The 18,545-nt window shown below is 45.5% G+C and overlaps 2 protein-coding genes across 2 annotated transcripts in view; one reads left to right on the forward strand and one right to left on the reverse strand.

Annotated features, from left to right (window-relative positions):
- The first annotated feature begins 535 nt into the window (after positions 1-535).
- dtnbp1a (dystrobrevin binding protein 1a) overlaps positions 536-18,545 on the forward strand; it is a 46,080-nt gene continuing 28,070 nt past the window's right edge. Inside the window, exon 1 of the mRNA XM_060065993.1 lies at positions 536-553. The gene's annotated coding sequence lies outside the window, so the exon portion shown is untranslated. The remainder of the gene's footprint in view (positions 554-18,545) is intronic.
- LOC132468259 (IgGFc-binding protein-like) overlaps positions 5,159-18,545 on the reverse strand; it is a 33,664-nt gene continuing 20,277 nt past the window's right edge. The window contains exons 26-36 of the mRNA XM_060065988.1: positions 17,636-17,781; positions 17,067-17,410; positions 14,970-15,193; positions 14,412-14,553; positions 12,438-12,774; positions 12,013-12,129; positions 11,681-11,782; positions 9,953-10,148; positions 9,464-9,727; positions 8,758-8,900; positions 5,159-5,536 (exon numbers count right to left, since the gene is read on the reverse strand). Of these exons, the coding sequence (XP_059921971.1) occupies positions 5,294-5,536; positions 8,758-8,900; positions 9,464-9,727; positions 9,953-10,148; positions 11,681-11,782; positions 12,013-12,129; positions 12,438-12,774; positions 14,412-14,553; positions 14,970-15,193; positions 17,067-17,410; positions 17,636-17,781 (2,258 nt within the window). The 3' untranslated portion in view covers positions 5,159-5,293. The remainder of the gene's footprint in view (positions 5,537-8,757; positions 8,901-9,463; positions 9,728-9,952; positions 10,149-11,680; positions 11,783-12,012; positions 12,130-12,437; positions 12,775-14,411; positions 14,554-14,969; positions 15,194-17,066; positions 17,411-17,635; positions 17,782-18,545) is intronic.

Genomic DNA, 18,545 nt, shown 5'->3' on the forward strand with positions numbered 1-18,545 from the left:
GTTGTTGTCGTGTTTCTTTTTCTTTTCTTTTTTTTATAGTTCTATGGGGGGGGGGGGGGGGGGGCTCGAATGTATTCGAATGTATTCAAATTAATTATGGACATTCGAAATTCGTTCGAATTTCATTTTTGGAAAAAGTGACAGCCCTAGTGAGAGTGGATCTGTATCTGGACTTGTTATATTTCATCAATGAGAAAGTTGAATGAAACTTGTTAAGCAGTAATTCTAAAATAAATGTTTAACTAATAAATCAATAACATTTATTGTTAATTCTTTTTTTTTTTTCTGCGATGCTTATAGCCTTTCCAAGATTAACGATAAAGAAGATGAAGACATTTTGGACCGGCGAATTGACAGCGCGGTGAAAACAACACACACAACGTTTATATGTCGCCTTGACTTGCTCTGATGTGACTCTGACTCCTCAGCCGACATTTAAACTGGCTGACGTGTTGCCTTAGGGTTGGGTTGTTTCAGTATTCAGAAAATGTGTACTTGTTACTGTTTACTGGTTCCAGTCATGGACCTATTAAAGATTGGTTCCAGTAACTCAGACGTGATTCACAAACCGGGAAGATATGTTGGGGTATTTCCGCGAGCGCCTTCACACGGAAGGATTTAACGTCCGGGTAAGAAAGTCAATCACTCCCACGTCTTCGCCTTCCGTCAACAACACAAGCATTATTTCTATTTGATGTTTAGACATTATTTACGGTGTGTCAGCCTAATAATAGCCCGATTTATGATCTGTAACTGATCTGTGTATGTTGATAATACGCCTTGCTTCTGGGTCATTAATATTGTATGTCGCTATAATATGTCTAGACTAGGGATGGGCATTCGATTAAGTTGTCTTAGTCGATCGTCGGGAGAATTAACGATCAATTAGTCGATTAAACGTTAATATTTTACATATAAAATAAAATAAAAATTGTATTCAAAATGAAATGAAAATACAAATGCAGCGTGTTATCCTCATTGGGATAACGAGATTACGGGATTTATTATTAGATGAACAACTCAGTTAAACCAGATCCGTTCAATAGTTATGCGCTACTCTGCCCTAAGCAACGGAGCATGCAGCTCGAAGCCGGTGCTCATAAACATAACTAAAAATAAACACAACCCTAGTTTCTTCCCAAAATAATAACAATAATAATATCAAAAAAACAATCATGTTATAACTTAACCAACCAGTCTACGGATTTTTGTTCAGAAAGATGAGCATGTTGACATGCACTGGGGTCAGACGCGACCGCAGCCTGGTGACCGTCAGTCCAGCCGCCGAAAACACCCGCTCTGAGGGGACCGACGTTGCCGTGATGCACAAATACCTCCGTGCTAACTTGGCAAGGCGGGGGAATAACTTTCCACAATCCAGGGGCTCAGAAAGTTCTTTATTTCTGCTTCGATGCTAACCTCGCCTTGAGTGGTAGGCATATAGTGCCCCCCAATAAGTCATTTTTTAAATCATAATGGTCCCACACCAGACTTCGCTGTGGCCTCGTCCACTTCATGATTACATCGCCGTGTTCCAATATCCGACTAACTAGTCTAAGTTTGAGTACGTAGGGCGTTCCGATTCAGATCGGGCGAAAATAAGTGTACTGAAAACGGTCAAATATAATATATTATAAAAAGAATACCATGTACGAAGATGGCGATGTCGAAAAGCTATCTTGCGAAGAAACTTTTCGAAATTGAAGAACTTCTTCAGCGTCTCGGCGAGGATCTGCCTGCGTAGATGAGTGATCGACCCGAAGGTGCCAGTGCTCCCCGCCGCCATGCAAGACGAGTGACCAGCGCAGAGAGACTGCCACCGCTCACCTACAACGCCGAGAGCTCGCCGTCGATTGCCGCCGAGATTAAGGTGTCGCTGGCCGCTGCCGTCGAGAGGGCGCCAATGAGAGCTCGCCGCCGCCGTCGACAGCTCGCTGCTGATCGCCACGGCGAGAACGCTTCGCTGGCCGCCGCCGTCGAGAGGGCGTTGCAGACCGTCGATGAAAGCTCGCCGCTGAACGTCGCCGCTGAGAGGACGTCGCTGAACGCCACGAGAGGGCGCCGCCGACCGCCTCGCCCCCGGCCACTGCTGCGGGCATTCCCATCGCTAGCCCGGCACCACGGACCACCTTCAAGCTCCCACGATACGCCGGCATCACAACCCTAGAGCCGTACATAGCGCAAGGTGGGCTGGCTGCAGCGAATAACAATTGGAGCAATCAAAGCTGCATTGGAACGACGCTTTGGCCAACGGGTTTCAATGGACAACATGCAGGACCAGCCAACCCGCCGGCGCCGCCAAGAGGGTGAGACGCTGGGTACCTATGCCGCAGATGTGCGCTTCTATGCTGTCATGGCTACCCCATGTTTGAGAAAGCAGCCCATGAGGAGCTAGCCCTCGGCGCCGTCATCTCTGGCCTCACACCAGAAAGTCTGAGATAACACCTCTGCATCAAGGCACCGACCAGCCCCAGTGCCACGCTGGAGGAGGCAGAGAGGGTGGAGGCCGTTTTGACCCCATGCAAACGACCAGGTCTCTGGGTGTGCCAGGCCAACGCCAGCGATGGGGAAGGAGACGTCGAGGGAAGGGCCATCTGCCAGGCACGTCCGTCACCAACTCGACCAGACCGACATCCGCCAACCCACGGGTCCCGGGAACGCCGTTTCAACGACCATGCTGGCGCTGTGGAGAAGCGGGGCACTGGTCCCCGAACTGCCCCGCACCCGTCCCTGCACCAAAACACCACAGAGCCCCACAGTCAGGAAACTAGTGCGGGTAGGCACCCTGGGGAGACTGCCACCCGTTCAACCGACCATAGACCCCATTGAGAACAATGAAAAGATTGGTAGAGTGGGCCACTCACACGGCCTCTACCTCCTCTGTTCCATCGAGGGACACCCCTGCTGGGCCCTCATGGACACGGGTTCCACCATGTCCATTGTGCGCCCAGGGGTCCTTCCAGGGACAGGATGGACGGCCAATGACTGTAAGATCCGAACAGTGACCGGAGAACTAACTGGGATGCTGGGGAAACCCCCGCTGCCAGTGTAGTTGGGGAACACCGAAATCACCCACGAGCTCTGGTTGGCCGAAATTCTAGACCCCTGCATCATCGTGCTGGATCTGCTGACTCGTTTGGGGGCTAGGATGGATGTGTCGAGGAACGCCATTCACCTCGGCACGGAGATGCTGACCCTCCAGCGCCATAAAGGGGGGAAGGTAGGGTGTACACAAGCCCAGCTGTGTCCACCAGGCGGGCGCCGCACCACCTCCGTCTCCACCGCCTTGTCCGTCTACGACAACTGCGACCTCCGTGGAGACTACGACTCCCCAGCCCCCATTGTCAGATGTGGACAACGCTATCCAGGATCAGTGAAGGACTTGATGCTCAGCAGAGCCAACAGCTGCGAGACCTGCTCCAGCAGTTTAAAGTGAGGTGGGGGTGTTAGAGCCATCCAACAGCCCCTGGGACGTCTTGGACAAAGTCGCAGGGTTAGAGTGGTTCAGCTCATTAGACCTTCGGAGCGGCTTCTGACAGTTGGAGCTGGCACCAGATGCAAGACCCAAGACGGCTTTCACCATCGGCCAAGGGCTCTGAAAGTTCAGGGAGATGCCCTTTGGTCTCTGCAATGCTCCCGCCACGTTCAAGAGACTTATGGAGAGGGTTCTGGCTCACAATCACAGAAAACAGTGCCTTGATGACCTTCTGGTCCATGCCAAGGACTTCGAGCTGGCCCTGGAGAACCTCCGCCTGGTCTTTCAAGCCTCTGCTTTTTGACATTCACCACACATGTTACAAAAGTTACGGACACTTTCACTTGCTGTGGGATCGGATTTTTGAGATTATATAGAGACTTCAAATTTGCTGTGCCTAAATTAAATGGCGAACAAAACTTGAGGATGCAAAGCAGGCTGTGGACTACGAACAGAGAGAGTACCAACTAATGCATGTGTATTGTTGTATCATCATTTGGCTGTTAATGACCTGGTCAATGAATCATTGACCAATTAGAGACGGCCTCAGGAAGGACGGGTAAGCTAAAGAAAGGGAGCCCGTTTGTCATCACCTGCTCTTTGCAGGTCATGCAATTTTTTGAATATTGATGAATTGAATAAAATTATTTTGAATAATTATCATGAAATATGAATCTTATTAATTAATGTCTTATGTAGGTAAGATCTGACCGTTGTAAAGAGAGCAAGATTCTGAGAATAAACGTCTCTTAATATATTAATAATAATAATAATAAATGACATTTATATAGCGCTTAATATGGTACTCTAAGACGCTTTGTAGCTCAAATCTTCCTAAAGATGGCCACTTGGGTCTTTTCTTCTGTCCACAGCACATTTAGAAGCAGACTTTGAAGAAATGGAGAGCAGGCTACTCCTACCTTGACACCCTGTGCTCTCAATGTGGCCAGCAGAGATTTAAACAACATCACATTAACCAGCTGGAGATATATAAGAAAAAGAAAAAGTACTGTCTTAATAAACAATTGAGGTGAAAAGAGCAGTTCAATTAAGTTTTAAATAAAATATCATATATAACAAGCTTTGCCATAGGTTTTTTAATAGAAAAGAGCTGGAGGCTCTGAAAGGTGATATCTCAATCATGGGTTTTGTGACCTGCATAAAAATGTGTACACATTTCTTTCTGTTATTTATAATGGGTTATGGGCTAAAGCTTGAACCGGGCAACATTTTGAACCGGCATGAGAGAAGTCTGGCAGCATTGTGTCCGAAACCATCCGACGGGACCAAACCGACGTGAATTTAGGGAAATATGTGGGCAGCCATCAAATCAAACTGAGGAAGAGCATGTGGAAGGACCGCAACATGGAGGTGGTCCGGAAGAAGCAGAGGGAGAAGAAGCTGAGCCTCAGGTAGCACGGCTCCTGGTTCGCACAACTGGGGCTCATGGAAAGTGGCCGGAATTGTTATTTTTGTATTGGTCGAGATCGGTTCTGAACAAACGTATCATTGTGACACATAACATCATTGTTTTTCAAATAAAATCAGATTTTCTGGAGGAATTTTACCTTGGTCCGTTCATTATTTTTCATTTCGTATCTAACTTGATGCTCTCTACGTTGAAGAGCAAAATGGCCAATACAATATTTAGAAAACTTCATGAATTACACACCATACATTAGATTTAATGCAACAGTGTTTTATTATTTATGCAAGAAAATCAGGAAGGAATCAAACAAAAGGAAGTAATATGAACCAGATGGAAAGTATCAGTAGTCAACAATCTCACATTTCTGTCATAGTAACCAATCATATAGACTAGCCGTGCAATATGTTGTGAAGGAACCCTAACAGTCCTTGTTTCTGGACTTTGTAACATCCCCACGCCCCTTTCCTGAGCTGACAACTGGTTTTCTTGTGACACTTGTTGTTCACGCACTTGACCATCCCATGCTGGCAGTTACAGACGCGCTTGCAGCCGTCTGTGATCACCTGTGACCCATCTAGGAGGTAGCGCCCTTCATACTGGCAGCCGCACTGGTTCAGTCGTACGCAGCGATCCTAGGAGGGGGAAACCGATGGTCACGTGACTTATTGTATACGTTTCCTCGCAGCCAATGTAACGTCCCCACAACTTTACCTGTCGTGTCTAAGTAAAGTTCTGCAGATGGAAATGACTCAAGATTATTATTACTAGCCATCTAATCCTATTGGTAGTAGGCTTTGTTACGACAGACTATGTGCAGGGAACGGGGACAGACTATAGTCTTTATGCACAGCGTGGGCAGAAAATACCCGGGACAGCGGTTAATTCCGCTAAAACCAAAAATGTTATGTTATTTTCTTTTCAAATAAATGCATCAGCGTAATCAGATGAAATTATATTATAGCTATAATATTATATAATGCACACCCTTGGAGCGTCACTGACCAATCAGGATCAAGTGTTCCACACCGTTGTGGTATAAAAAACCCAAGAAGCAGCACGAAAGGAACCGTGAGAAACAAGATATTTCTACTCAGACTGGGTGAAGACAATAAGGCCAGAGCCCTTCAACTGAGGGGTGTTTAAAGGGGAGTCATGAGGGAATCATGAACTACTGGCTGACAGGGGTGAGGGATCAATAGGCCGGGACATGGTCATGGCAGTTACAGTACAGCATTAGTCAGTGTTATGCCTGAACGCGTTTGTTGAACCATAGTTCATGAACTCGTTCATATTTTGGGTGAACGTGAACTGAACGTACTGTATTACTGCCTGATGAACGTTACTGTGAACTCGTTCATTCTGGTGTCTGTGAACGGCACGCTCACTCGGTTTAACTTCGTTCAATATGGGGGTTATTTGTTTATCAACACGGTGGATGCGCGCGCAGATCGCGTGTTGTTTGACCGGTTGCCATGGTAATCTCTGTGGTTCATTTGCAGTTGCGGTGATGTCAGCTTACTGTTATATTAAACTGTAATCAGAAAATGAGGTTATATGCTATAGACCCTATAGTATCTGTCGTATAAAGGCTGGGACGATTTTCAAATTATAAATACGTACACTTTATGTTGAAAGTATAGACCCAGTATGAAACTGTTAAACTGTTAAATTGTGAAAATATAATTAAACTGTAATCAGCCAAGCGGTTATATGCTATAGACCCTAGAGTATCTGTGGTATAAAGGCTGAGACGAATTTCTAATTATAAATATGTACAATCCATAACGTTAGCTCTTTGGCTCATAGCTCAGCGGACTAGAATACCTCATAGAATCATTGCTTGTTGGCCGGAAACGGAAAAGGGGGCTGTTTACATTTGGTGGTAGTCTTTTCGCTCGGTTCTCCAGTACAGTAGGGCTAGAACCGAGCGAAAAGACTACAACCAAACGTGAACACCCCCCCCTTTACGTTTCCGGCCAACAAGCAATGAGTCTTCCAACAGAAATCAATAGGATTTACAAAATGCGCTAAATGTGCAAGTAAACACGATAGAAACTGTATTTCGCTACGATACTTGATTCAACCACTCTATTTCATCCTAGACAAACCACAAAGCGGGCTCAATGTTCAAAATACCGGCAAAAAAATAATAGCTCACAGCAACATATTGAAAAAAGAACTATATGAACGAGTTCATTTTTTGGAACTGTGAACTGAACTTTGAACTAGTTCACGTAGAAAGTGAATGTTCCCAACACTGGCGCTAGTGTTAGTAGTAGTAGTGTAGAGTGAGTACCTGACTCAGTCACAGTACAGCGCCAGTGTTAGTAGTAGTAGTGTAGAGTCAGTACCTGACTCAGTCACAGTACAGCACCAGTGTTAGTAGTAGTGTAGAGTGAGTACCTGACTCCGTCACAGTACAGCACCAGTGTTAGTAGTAGTGGTTTAGAGTGAGTACCTGACTCAGTCACAGTACAGCACCAGTGTTAGTAGTAGTAGTGTAGAGTGAGTACCTGACTCAGTTACAGTACAGCACCAGTGTTAGTAGTAGTAGTGTAGAGTGAGTACCTGACTCAGTCACAGTACAGCGCTAGTGTGAGTAGTAGTAGTGTAGAGTGAGTACCTGACTCAGTCACAGTACAGCACCAGTGTTAGTAGTAGTAGTGTAGAGTGAGTACCTGACTCAGTCACAGTACAGCGCCAGTGTTAGTAGTAGTGGTGTAGAGTGAGTACCTGACTCAGTCACAGTACAGCACCAGTGTTAGTAGTAGTGTAGAGTGAGTACCTGACTCCGTCACAGTACAGCGCCAGTGTTAGTAGTAGTGGTGTAGAGTGAGTACCTGACTCAGTCACAGTACAGCGCTAGTGTTAGTAGTAGTAGTGTAGAGTGAGTACCTGACTCAGTCACAGTACAGCACCAGTGTGAGTAGTAGTGGTGTAGAGTGAGTACCTGACTCAGTCACAGTACAGCGCCAGTGTTAGTAGTAGTAGTGTAGAGTGAGTACCTGACTCAGTCACAGTACAGCACCAGTGTTAGTAGTAGTGTAGAGTGAGTACCTGACTCAGTCACAGTACAGCGCCAGTGTTAGTAGTAGTGTAGAGTGAGTACCTGACTCAGTCACAGTACAGCGCCAGTGTTAGTAGTAGTAGTGTAGAGTGAGTACCTGACTCAGTCACAGTACAGCACCAGTGTGAGTAGCAGTGGTGTAGAGTGAGTACCTGACTCAGTCACAGTACAGCGCCAGTGTTAGTAGTAGTAGTGTAGAGTGAGTACCTGACTCAGTCACAGTACAGCACCAGTGTTAGTAGTAGTGTAGAGTGAGTACCTGACTCAGTCACAGTACAGCACCAGTGTTAGTAGTAGTGGTGTAGAGTGAGTACCTGACTCAGTCACAGTACAGCGCTAGCAGTGGCGCCAACTTCAGGTCAACATTGGGGGGGTCATAAATATTTCGTTCAAATGTGTTCCACCAAAAAACAAGCTATAATACTTCTTCAAAGTCCTGCTTTCAGAATTTTAGGTTCAGAACAGTAGTTCATTAATTATTTACGCATTATTTATCTGTATTTGATATGATTTATTCCAAAATGGGAGGGAGGTGGCGGGGCGGGAGGGAGCTGTCAGCACAGCGTTCTATCCAGCAGCAGAGCGTTCTATCGCGCAGCGCAGCGTTCTATCGCGCTGGGTTTATTTAAAGGGCCAGACAACGAAAACGTGCTGGTTCACTTCGTTTCAATATTGAGGGGTTTTTGCACCCCCAATCTTATCTTTGGGGGTGCAAGAAACCTTGTGGCCCCCCAGAGATGGCGCCAGTGAGCACTAGTGTTAGTAGTAGTAGTGTAGAGTGAGTACCTGACTGAGCACGAAGTCTTGTTGGCAGACGCAGCCCTCGGCGGAGGGGTCTCGACATTTAAAGGAGGGGGACAAAGACCCACAGGTGGCCGGACATCCTGGGGCTGCCAGGCTGTACACACTGTTGGCTGGACACTGCATCCCTGCGATGCGATGCGCGCACACACACACACACACACACACACACACACACACACACACACACACACACACACACACACACACACACACACACACACACACACTTAGTACACAATTGTGGTAGTGTCTCCCTTAAGTTCATTCACAATTCCCAGTACATTTCATTTACATGTAATGCATATCATTCAGCCAGGTTGAATGTGTGTGTCTTTGTTGTGTCTGTCTGTCTGTGTCTCTGTGTGTGTGTTTGTCTCTGTCTGTCTGTGTCTCTGTGTGTGTATCTCTGTCTGTGTGTCTCTGTGTGTGTGTGTGTGTCTCTGTGTGTGTGAGTGTGTGTCTCTGTCTGTTTGTCTCTGTGTCTGTCTGTCTCTGTGTCCGTTTGTGTGTGTGTGTGTCTGTCTGTGTCTGTCTGTCTGTCTGTCTGTCTGTGTGTGTGTATCTCTGTGTGTGTGTGTCTCTGTGTGTGTATGTCTGTCTCTGTCTGTCGGTCTCTGTGTCTGTCTGTCCGTGTGTCCGTGTGTGTGTGTGTGTGTGTGTGTGTGTGTGTGTGGGGGTCAGTTTTTACAGCAGAAGTTCTTGCTCCTCCAGTCCTCCACGGTGCCCCCCTGCTGCTGGCAGTCGTCCACGTAGTCGCTGATGATGTCGCAGGCGGCGGCGGCCTTCCCGTTGGTCAGCGTCATGTCGAACACACAGTCCCCGTAGTACTGCTCCGCGTCCAGGAGCCGCGCACAGTCCCTCAGGGGCCCGTCCCGCTTCCTGATCACCTCACAGGTCGCCTTGTAGGCAGGGGGCACACTGCCAGGGCTCAGCTCTGGTGCACAGTCCTTACCTGAGAGAGCGAGAGAGAGAGAGAGCAAGAGAGACAGAGAGAGAGAGAGAGAGATTAAATTTACTCTCCTCCTTAATTTCTGAAAGGAATTCGACATTGGAAAAGGAAACACAACTGAATAATTGTTTCTCTTGCGATGTTTTCACATTTTTTTCACTCCCAATGCAACCATAATGCTTTCAATACTTATAAACATCAGAAAAAAAGTGTTGACCCTAGCCTTACACTCATGAGAACAGCCTGGCACGCTGGCAAGCCATTGGCTGATTCCAAACTCCTTTGCATTGGAAGCAGCTTTCCCACTGGCCAGCATGAGGTCATCTTTTGGATCATTGTTGAAGTTTCCACAGAGACCACATAACGCGTTGTGATAAGTGGTCGCTACTATCACCTTCACGGCACTACGCCAATCATAAGAGACCTTAAGAACAAAAGACAAATAAGAACAAAATAAACCTTTCAGGGAGTGTTATGTATACTTGTTAATATTCATCAACTTCCACCATCACCACAAGGACAATAACAAAACAGGCCTATCAAGAAACATTACTATATTCCATTATAACTATTATATCACCAAATCATTGAAAACGTCTTGCCGTTTATTGTCAACTTTTGGAAAACAAAACTGTATCTGCATCGACCTCTGTATCATATGGATATAGGGCCCTATTTTAACGGTCTGAAACGCAAGTGCGAAGCGCCAAGTGCAAGTGCCTTTGTGGGCGGTTCTACGGCGATGTCGCTAGTTTACCGCCGAGAAAAAATGACTCTTGCGCCCGGCACATATCTAAAAAGGGTTGGTCTGAAGTAGCTTAATTACCTGTAGGTGTGGTTTGGGCGTTACGTGCAATAAACCAATGAGAGTGCCAGCCCCCTCCCCTTTAAGAGCCATGAGCACATTTGAATCTGACGAGTTGATATTTTGACAGCGCGTCTGCAGTCTCCGATGAGACAGATGCACATGCATTTCAAACTTCAAATGGCTGAGTTTATGGCCAAATAATATGGCCTAATTCACACATGGAATAAGGTTTTCTTCCACAACTTCAGAAATACTGAGTCCTCAAATAAATTTCGGCAAAGAAAACGTGTATGATAGCCTATAACATATGATATGCGGTAACTGTGGTTCTATTTAATGATGTACGCAATACATTATAAACATCGTTTCTTATCAGTAGTGTATGCATTATCGTTATCGACTTGTGTTCCTAATATGCATTTGTCCCCCGTTAATATACATTGTTACATTGTATGTTGCACATACACGCACACGCGCGCTCGCATTCATTCATTATTTTTAACACTCGCGGTAAAACAATGTTTTCTCACGATCAAATACTCATCAATCCTAAAAGTTATGGGCATGTACACGATGTCTGTGTCAAGAAAATATGTGTTTGCTGTACGGTGTTTGCAGATGCATTGACTAAAAAGTACAACTTATTACCACTGTATCAGCTGTTCTTTCCCAAATAATATACCAAGAATGTGTGGCTAGGTAGATGAGAGAAGCAAAGTGTATGCGCAAGGTGCACAAGCAACATTAAGCATGCGCCCTTAAAATAGCGTCTGAACAACGCGCCACTGACTTTAAACCAGGTATTCCCTGGTTTGTGGCGCGAGTGGTTTCTGAAACTGCAAGATAGCACCAGGGAACGTTTGTGCCAGAACACGCCTCCTTTCGCCGAGCTGCCCCTTGGGGCGCAAGATCATTCCCTAATTTACCGACGCGTGGCGCAGGAGGGAAAAGAACGCTCTGCGCCAGTTGCAAACTAGCAACGACACATGCGCCAGTGATTAAGTCAATTGCGCCGGATGCAAGATAGGGCCCATAGAGACATGAATGGACATGAATCAAACGGTTTATACCATGTGTGTATGCCCATAATGGACATGAATCAAACGGTTTATACCATGTGTGTGTCCATAATTGCTTGTTTTCCTCACCTTCAGGAAACTGGTTTCCAGGACGGCCCGCCTGTTTCTTCTATGAACCGTGACCAGTGATTGGTTTGAGGAGAATGGAAGGTAGACTGCCTCCCCATCCACCTGTTAACATATTCATATACCGTACACATACAGACATGAATACACGTGCACATTTATAAACTGTGCACACACATTAATACACCATACACACACCATTTCCATGCTTGCGCTGTAAGTCTGTGTATTTAAATCGGTACCAAGACTATTTGTGGGTTGTAGGAATTGGGGGCATTGGTGAATGTAATATTTGTGCGTCAACTTGTGTGTGGGATACTGCGGGAGCATCATACCTGGACTTGTCCTTGGTAGTCTTTAGAAATGATGTACGTGTTGCCGTAGACCTTAACAGTCACTGTTTTTGCATAGGAAACTCTTTTGGAGCCACGATTATTGTTTTCTAGGCTAACCTAGACGACAGGGAGAACATTAGATAATAATTGTTATTTGCTAAAAGAAAGCTCACATTGTAAACATTTTGTGTCAACAGAAAGGCAAAAATGTAAGGATCAAGAAAACATCTACCGCAGAAAAAGATGCATAAAATCCATCAGACAAGATTTGTCATTTAACACAGAACAGTAGGCCTACGTTCTATCTCTACGGTTTTGCCCTATTCCTTCCAATGTTTACTCTTGACCCCACTACTGTGCACGGCTGTGCACAAATATTCCCAAACCTCCATATCCTAACGTTCCTTTTCGTTAGCCGTTCTCACCTCAAACTTCTCCAGTCCCGTTGTGTTTTTACACACGCTGGCAAACTGGTAGACACAGTTGCCCTGGAAATCAAACTTGCGGCCGTCGAAGGTGTGGAAGTGTGGGTCTCCCTGGGCCGAGCAGGTCTTGAAGCTCAGGGGGAAGCAGTCCTGGACCCCGTCCCTCACGGCGCAGTGCTCGTCGGCCTTGCAGCCCCTCGGGTGACACTGCGCCTGCTGCGTCGCTCTGTCACACACGCATCTGCTGTTGCACTCCGAGTCCGCCCAGAACGACTCACCGGGCAGATGGTAGCGGCCTTCGTGATTGCAGCCACAGCTGGTTGCCTTGTCCACACACCTGTTAAGACAGTGTAAGGAACTGAATGAGTGGTTGTTCACATGTGGAGCAAGTACCGATTTCTTCCTGCCCGTGGCCACCGTGCATAAACAGAATTTAGTAAGTTGGGTTTTTTGGTAATATTTTTTGACGTGTTGGACTTTGAATTCTATATTCATGTAATGATTAATTTCATACAAATCCTTTTCCTCAGTGCCTTTAAATAAATGCTGTCATAAGTCGATAAATCATAAATGATGTCCTGGTTATGGTTAAGGATGTTTGTTCGCTTTTGACCCAATCTGAGTGGATCATGAACATTTAAATAATGTTATTCCAAATAATGCCATTCATCAATAACGGCCTAGCCTTGAATTTACATGAGATTGTACTTGTAATCCAATCGTAATATATATATATTAGGGCCCGACCGATACTGATTTTTGAGTGCCGATGCCGATGCCGATTATTTTCAGAGAAAAATTACGATTACGATTTAATCGGCCGATTAAAAAAAACAACAAAAAAAACAACAACATATAAAACGTAGTTTTTGATACCTTAAATATACTTTAAACACTTTTGACTAATATGTGAATTGAATGCAGAACCTTTGAGTGTTTTAGAATACATTTACAGTCAAAAATGAGTGTAATGTAAAATAAATAACTAACTCCCAATGTGCTGCGCTCGTGAGCAGTGACTAACACGTGCGTGCTGAGCAGTATGGTCTCACCGTTAGAGTCTACAGTATAACAAATTAACATGGCCTGGGACCTAAAGAAAAACAGGCACAACATGCTCAAACAACGCGTCTTGTGTACATTGGTGAGGTGAGCGCGCAGCTGCCTGAGCGAGCGTGCTTTCATGTTGTACGGTAAAATTCAATCTCCTCTTTTTTACTCCAGCTAAAGTTGTTAGTTAGCAAGGCGAGTAGGAGCGCAATCTGCAGGATACTAATCGCAATAACATTTATAAAAAAAATAAAATAATCGGTTGTAATCTGCGTCTTTTTGGCCGATGCCGATTATTTTCAAAAAGGCTATAATCGGCCGATTAAATCGGCAGGCCGATAAATCGGTCGGGCCCTAATATATATATATATATATATGTATTAGTGCTGTCAGTTAAACGCGTTATTAACTGCGTTAACGCAAACCAATTTTAACGGCGTTAATTTTTTTATCGCGCGATTAGCGCAATTTCTTATTTAAAAAAGATCTTTGGCCTTTCTTTGGCTCAAAACAAAGAAGCAGTAGCCTGACTGCTATGTTCAAGGCAGTATGTTTGTATGTTCATAATTTAATTGCACTATAGGCTCTTTTTTTGTATCGTCCAGTTTTGATCAGTATATGCCAATCAGTATATGCCAATTTGCACAAGGCAAGCCGATGCACTTCTCCATGTTGATAAGAGCATTAAAATTAGAACAATTAATGGGACAAAGAAATCAAGAGATATTTAGCATAGAAAAAAGATTTGCGATTAATCGTGAGTTAACTAGGACTATAACTATTAAATATTTTAATCGCTTGACAGCTCTAATATATATATATATATATATATATCATAACAATAATTGTTCATATTGGAGGGTGAGCGGTATATCCTATGGTCTACAGGAGGATCTGTCCCCTTCATAAAGGAGAACAACCTACTTCTCTCCACTGAGCACAAAGCCAGGGTCGCAGAAGCAGCCTTCTGAGCAGACCGTGGAGCACAGGTCGGGAGCAGGACTGCAGGTCTCTGGACACGCTGGCCCACACTCTTTGTAATGGCTGTTCACGGGACAGGCCAGGGCTGACGGAACACAGACAGGACAGCGGTGAGGTTGGTTCATTTTTAGATTCATTACAGGCCTTTTCTGCAGGTAGTTGTCAGAATTCAATGGTGTAGCTGTACACAAACTCATTAACATAGAGGTCAAAGGGCCCATCTCGAAGATTTATTCTGTAAACAAATGTCTGTTGAGTCACTATCTATCGCCGAATGAGGAAACTCAATGGTGACTGAGCCTATGGCCCACTGATGAAAGCATTTGAAGTATTTTAAATGTTACTGATTGTCTCCGCCAACATCTTTTGGATGATTGTAAGTTGTAACACTTACCACTTATCGCCAAAAGGTGTCGCCAAAGAGAACAGAAATCTTCGATATTACCGCTTAAAATAAGGTAAATGGCTGTTTGTGAATGCGTATACGTAACCGTAACTTACCACAGTTTGCTAATTCTCTCCATTGTGAGACGGTGACTCCAGCCTTCTGGCATTCAGCGTTATAACTAGACAGTGCCTCACAGAGAACCTCCTGACTCCCCTCGTTCACACAAACATCATACAAGCAGTCGTACATAAACTGTTTGATGTCCACACTAGGATGGCAGCTCGCAAAAGGCCCCTTCTTATCCTCTGCAATGCCGCAAAACTCATGGCCAGCATACCTAGGAAAAAAGTGACAATGAAGAATTAATATTTGATCTCATATCAAAACTTTATCCCATTTATTGAACATCATGCACCAGTATTATTATCATAAGAGTTTTTGCGCGTGCGTTGCGTGCGCTCAACCTCTAGTTGTAATTATGGGGGTAATTGTTCAATGGAAAGTATGGTATACTATGCATGCAAATAAATTATTAATTAGCTTTTACTGTTATTCAGGGCTGATAAGTGCATTGACATGTAAGGCAACTACTATTGGTTAGTTGAAAATAATAATCATCGTTGAGATTAAACATCTCTTCAAGTGTCCTGGCCAAGACAGGCTGTAGTAGCCTACAGTCACACATAGCATACACACAAAACATACGAAAAATAAAACAACCAACAGTCCACAAGGGGAGGGGGGGTTATCGATATCGCAAGACATTTCGGGAGGCTCAAGGAGGAGGGTAATATTAAGTTTGAGCAACAAAGTGTAAAGACATTTCGGGAGGCTCAAGGAGGAGAGAGTTCAGTGTAGTCTTGTGGTGGGCTGCTCTATAGACATAATTCACAATAGCCTACTGTGTTATTGACATGTTTTCGTTGTGTCATTGTCTTGGTCCGCTCCTGGTTTTCCCATTCACCTGCATGCCACCCTGATCTCCCCTAATTAACCCAACCACCTTCACCTGTGACCCCTCTATATAAATCCTCTCTCTCCACTCAGTCTCTGCCAGATCGTCTCTCGTACTCACAGAGCTTTCCCGCAACTCCTGAACTGTTTCTACAACGCTGATCCTGCCTGTTTCCAACCCCTCGCCTGTCTGACCACCCGCCTGTTGTCGAGTCCCTGCCGGCCTGTCTGTCTGCTTCCCTGTTTCCTGCTCTTCGCCTGCCTGTCTGCCCTCCCGTTGCCGACCCCTTGCCAGTCTGACCACCCGCCTGTTGTCGAGTCCCTGCCGGCCTGCCTGCTTCCCTGTTTCCTGCCCCTCGCCTGCCTGTCTGCCCTCCCGTTGCCGACTCCTCGCCTGCTGACCCACCGACGATTCCCTGCCCACCTATTGGTGACTTTACTGTTTGCTCTCTGCCTGCCCGATCCTGTACCGAATTAAATCCTTGAAACTGTCCTCAACTGTCGTCTGTCCGTGCACTTGGGTTCTGCCTAACCCCCCCTGTTACAGTTATAGCTTTTAACCCAACAGTGTTACACACTGGTTATAGGGACAAAACACTGGTTTTAATATGACAAAATGAACGACCGGCCGATGCTTGTCGAGGTGAGAAATTGTCTCTTCCCTTATTTTATCGCAACTTATATAGTCTATAGACAGAACGTCTTACCTGGGAGAGTTTGTCGACGGCGGAGCCGTTATGTTTGAAAACATAACGTCTTACGTGTGTGCGTGTGTGAGCTTCCATGAATTTGTCGCTGCCTTTATGTTGACATGCGGCATGTGCGTGTGCGAGCGTGCTTGTGTGTGTGTGCGCATGTGTGTGAGTTTCCGTGTATGTTCGTGCGCATGTGTGTGCTTGTGGTGTATATGTGCATTTGCGCTTGGCACATGCGCACTTGAGTACCTTGAGTTACTGGTGCGACAGGCCTGCTAATATAGTAGTATGATTTTGATTCGGGCATTAAATGTGACATATTACACCACCAGGTGTGAGTGTGATGAGCCGTTACAAGCCGTTTTTATAATCTGCTTCTTCTGACATCTCAAGTGGGCGTGTCCTCCTCGATGTATGACGGATAGATGAGCAACGTTTGCTAAAGTCAACTGGGTAGGCTGGTAGAATGATCTATCCCGCTTGTAACGGTAATCACACTCACAGTTGGTGGTATAATATATACCACCAGGTACTTTATTCAAACGCGTCACTGAAACGTACCGCTTCTGGTCCTCGGGGGAACACTGTGGACACGTGCCCTCACAGTGGTGGTAGCAGAAGGGGTCCCCGTCCGTCACACTCCACGAACCAGCCCAGTCCGTTACGTTTGCGTACGGAGTTCCTGCGGTTGTGTTTAGTTCGTCCTCTTTGTTGCCGTTGTAGTTGCCGCAGAGTCCGTCGACGTTCCCGTAGTAACTGCTACTGAGGGCAACCGAAGCAACCGTAGACCAATCGAAAGAGATCTCTATACCTAGGTCGGTTTTGATGACTCCTCTGATCCCAGACTCGGTGATGGAGATGCCTCTTGCCAGGTCAACCGGCAAATTGGCTTTAATACCGTCAACCTACGGAGAGAAAATGATGTATTCATACTGAGGCAATGATTAGGAAAATCATTTGGATAATATGGTCCTTATTTATTAAATAAATTAGCATTTCATTACAAATATCTGAATATTCCTGCCTCTATTGAGTCACCTGCCAGAATCTTCATGACCATTAAAGCTAAGGTAGACAGTTTATTTTAGAAGCATTTTAGTCATCCTTTGGTTAAAAAAACTAAAGCCTACCAGTACAGTTCCTCTGAGGCCACTGGGCATCTCGATGGTGTAGCCTAGCAGCACCACGGTGATGGAGCGGAGGAAAGAGCCCACAAAGTTCCCCCTCAGCTCGTTCTTACTCAGCACCAGCACCTCCGGGAGGTCCGGGTCTTTACCTGGAGGGACAGCAGGTGAAGGCTGGGATCAGGAAGCAGCCCCCATTGATAGTCCTGGATCGGTCAATCTGAGATTATGTATTTCTATTGGTTTTTTTTGTATCATTATCATTTATTTAGAAAATGTTGTGCAAATGTGGAAAGTACTTATGTTTTCATGACAAATATGCAGACAACATATATTATACATAAATGTTTAAGCAAACATAAACGTATAAATAAAGCCATGCAACATCTCTCATCATCATCTAAAAAGAGATGTACTAAGCGATGTACTAAGTACACTTGGCCCAATCCAATTTCCACCCCTTACCCCTTATTTCTTTTTACCGGATCACCGATTGGCGTTGAAAGCGATGGATTGTGTGTGTGTGTGTGTGGGTGGGTGGGCCGGCGCTCGGCATAGGCGACCTAGGCGACCGCCTAGGGCGGCAAATGCGTTTGGGGCGCCCTCTGATGGCGCCCTTAATTTGTCAATTAAAATATAGACTTGTCCAGGGCGCAAATTGATTTCGAGTCGCCTAGGGCGCCGAAACGGCCAGCGCCGGTGTGTGTGTGTCTGTTTGTGTGAGAGTGTGTGTGAAGCGTAAGTCTTCAAAGACTTCAATCTATCAGAGGCGAGTGTCGACCTCGACTCTCTAGAGTCCGCGCTACCAGTTGTTATTAGCGGCGCAATTAGTCGCGCGGTGCTGCATGTGTGTGTGTGTGTTGCGCTGGAGCCTCTACGTTATCACCAGAGAACTAAACCCACGGATAGTTCCGAG

This window comes from Gadus macrocephalus, chromosome 11 (genome assembly GCF_031168955.1).
Source record: "Gadus macrocephalus chromosome 11, ASM3116895v1".
Classification (NCBI taxonomy): domain Eukaryota; kingdom Metazoa; phylum Chordata; class Actinopteri; order Gadiformes; family Gadidae; genus Gadus; species Gadus macrocephalus.